Source organism: Danio rerio, chromosome 2, assembly GCF_049306965.1.
Source record: "Danio rerio strain Tuebingen ecotype United States chromosome 2, GRCz12tu, whole genome shotgun sequence".
NCBI classification, from domain to species: Eukaryota; Metazoa; Chordata; class Actinopteri; order Cypriniformes; family Danionidae; genus Danio; species Danio rerio.
Window position 1 is genome coordinate 6,382,501 of NC_133177.1, and position 3,253 is coordinate 6,385,753.

Genomic DNA, 3,253 nt, shown 5'->3' on the forward strand with positions numbered 1-3,253 from the left:
AGTTTACAATTTATGTATTTATTTTTCTATTTTAACATGAATAAATAATGATGTAATTTACCTTTGGTTGTAAATGCCATTTAAATGTACTATAGGTAAAGGACTCTTCTCATTAGTGTGTGTAGACATGTGCTGGTGTGTTGGATCAGCATGGAGAGCTCAGATCTGCCATGTAAGGACATTCAGCAGGACAGCATGGCCTCATCCACCGGCCAACCGGGCACTTCAAATCTGGCTCGCTTGTTTGTTAGGATGATAGCCAGATAAAATTATAATAACATCATCAATAATAATAATAAATAATTAATTCAAACGGGTAAACAACAGAGTTTGAGGTATATTTGCACGAAACACATTTCAAATAAAACTATTTAGTCTTCAACATGCGTTTCAGAAGTTTCACACTCTCACATTGCAGTGGTTTTAGCGTGGGAGTAAAACTTCTGTTAGGAAAGGTCAGCGGAAGATTAATGAACGCTTGTTGCTAAAACTGGGCCATTGTGCCAATGTAAACATCCTCCGCTATAATGACGTCACGTTCCCGCAACTTTCGTTCGCCTACATGAAGGAAGTGGCACCTTATTTATATTTAACATCGACTGTAGACGGTTTATAAAGCAGAATGTTGTGATACAAACCTATAACAAACGCCCACGTCTATTTTAGACATTCGAGGTCGCTCAGAAAATGAATAACATAACGCGACGCTCGACTATTCAAACGCTGCGCCACGTGGAGCTAAAACATGACGTTATCGGGGCTTATTAACGGCTGTAAACACAAAATATGGGCATATTTGTAATTAACATTGTAACTAATGAGTTGTCGTTCGAGTTTATGTCGTAAATTCTTTACGCGGGTAAGAAAATAAGCTCTTTCAGTGATGAATGACAAAGGCTCGTCGAATTATAAAATACACAAAAGAGTCAGATTATGTGTTTAGATTTGTATCTGTAAAACGTAAAGCCGTGAGAATATATTTTAATTTCCTAATGTAGTATTTTAGCTAGTTATCTTCATTATTTCATTTAAAGTTGACTAAAAAGCCACGCGGTCGCTGGATGCTCCGCCGGGGTCATTGACACCCCGATACGGTAATAACGGTTAGCGATAAACAGTCGTAAAGCTCAAACCTTCCCACTGGCGGTGCCTCCGGACACACCGATGAGGAAAGGCTGTCGGACGGCGTGGCCGTTTTCCGCTCTGTCCTTAAGATGTGTTTCACTGTCGCCAGCCATGCTTGCAGTGTGGAATCACAAGTGTGTGTGTCGCTATTCTAATAATACACACACACACCGCTCCTCCTCCTGTGTCCCACACTCTGCTCGTATCCAGAAAAGAATAAAGCACACATCTATCTATCTATCTATCTATCTATCTATCTATCTATCTATCTATCTATCTATCTATCTATCTATCTATCTATCTATCTATCTATCTATCTATCTATCTATCTATCTATCTATCTATCTATCTATCCTATCTATCTATCTATCTATCTATCTATCTATCTATCTATCTATCTATCTATCTATCTATCTATCTATCTATCTATCTATCTATCTATCTATCTATCTATCTATCTATCTATCTATCTATCTATCTATCCATCCTTCTATCTATCTATCTATCTATCTATCTATCTATCTATCTATCTATCTATCTATCTATCTATCTATCTATCTATCTATCTATCTATCTATCTATCGATGTCTGTCGCATGTGTTGTTTAATTTTATTTAGTCAGACATCACTACAGCAATGCCAGTATATTTTTTATTTATTTAAGGTAATTAAAATTGTGTAAAAGTATGGCATTATAGTTATACTGATCAGTTATCATTATTAACCTATTTTTACAACATTCTTTTTATTAAGCATATTATTATATGCTTTATCATATGGTTTTAAAATGATTGTTTATAATAATTATCATTCTTATTGTTGTTGTTGTTATTATGATGATGATTATTATTATTGTTGTTGTTGTTATTATGATGATGATTATTATTATTGTTGTTGTTGTTATTATTATTGTTATTGTTGTTATTATTATTTTAATGCAATATAATATGTTTTCCCAGTACTTGGTTGCAGCTGGAAGGGCATCTGCTGTGTAAAAGTTAAGGGTTCATTCGGTTGTGGCAAACCCCTGATGAGTAAAGGGAGTAAGCCGAAGGAAAATGAATGAATGAATGAATGAAATATAATATATTATTTATTAAAGCAAAGACAAAAACTTTGCAAAATGAATTATTTAATTAATAAATGGTGTCTATCAGTATCTTAAAATCCATATCTTGAAAATAATAAAATTAATTATTTGAAAATACACTTCTAATGTGAAATATGAGCAGAAATAATGGACAAGGGCTCAATTTAAGACAAGTTTTCTGAAGAAGTATAAAAAAAAAGTTTGCAAATCAATTTTTTAATAAACATGTATAAGTCACATGACATAAAAATGAACATGTAAATAACTACAGGGGGAAAATAAGAGGGGGAAATCATAAGCAAGACATGCATTACAGTAGAAATCTATCTATTAAATTGTCTATTGGAAAAACAGAAAAGTAAGAATATACAATCACAGTACATTATAAAGAAAATTGAAAGACTAAAAGAAAACATTTTAAAACAAGAAAAACAACAACAAATAACAAAAGAAAATGAAAAACAAACAGAAAGGGTATGTGCATCACACAATAAAGAAAACATATATAATTAAATTTTTTTATATTAAATTTTTTTTCAAATTTTTAAAGCCTTTTTTGCAAAAAAGTTAGCAATAGTTTCAAAGTACTGCATTTCAGTAAGCAAAATGTAAAGAAAAGGGTTTTTCGTTTGTAAATTTACATTTATGTATATACAATTTTGTTAATAAGATAAGACTATTACATATATGTTCTTTTTATGTCAAGCTTCTGATTTATAACTAACAAAACCAAACAAAACATTTTCCCATAGTAAGAAAAGTCTTTATCAACATTCTCAATTAAAAAAAGGGAAAAATCTTTCCAAAGCAAATTAGAATAACTGCATTGCCAAAATAAGAGAACTAAGGACTCAGGGTGTTGTTTACAAAATGAAAAATTTGTTTCAATATCTTTTTTTATATCTTACTAAGAGAGTGTTCACTGGGTATGAGGACGATAAATAATTTTAAGTACAAAAAAACTTATGTTTGCTGAAAACCCGTCACGTGACATCATCAAGAGCAAGCCAATGGGAGTCGCTCTTACGCATAAGCCCC

The 3,253-nt window shown here is 32.0% G+C and overlaps 1 protein-coding gene across 1 annotated transcript in view; it reads right to left on the minus strand.

The window, feature by feature from the left end:
- The window catches only part of uck2b (uridine-cytidine kinase 2b), a 13,497-nt gene extending 12,161 nt beyond the window's left edge, over positions 1-1,336 (minus strand). The window contains exon 1 of the mRNA NM_199764.2: positions 1,134-1,336. Coding sequence (NP_956058.1) covers positions 1,134-1,238 — 105 coding nt within the window. The 5' untranslated portion in view covers positions 1,239-1,336. The remainder of the gene's footprint in view (positions 1-1,133) is intronic.
- Positions 1,337-3,253: the final 1,917 nt, after the last annotated feature.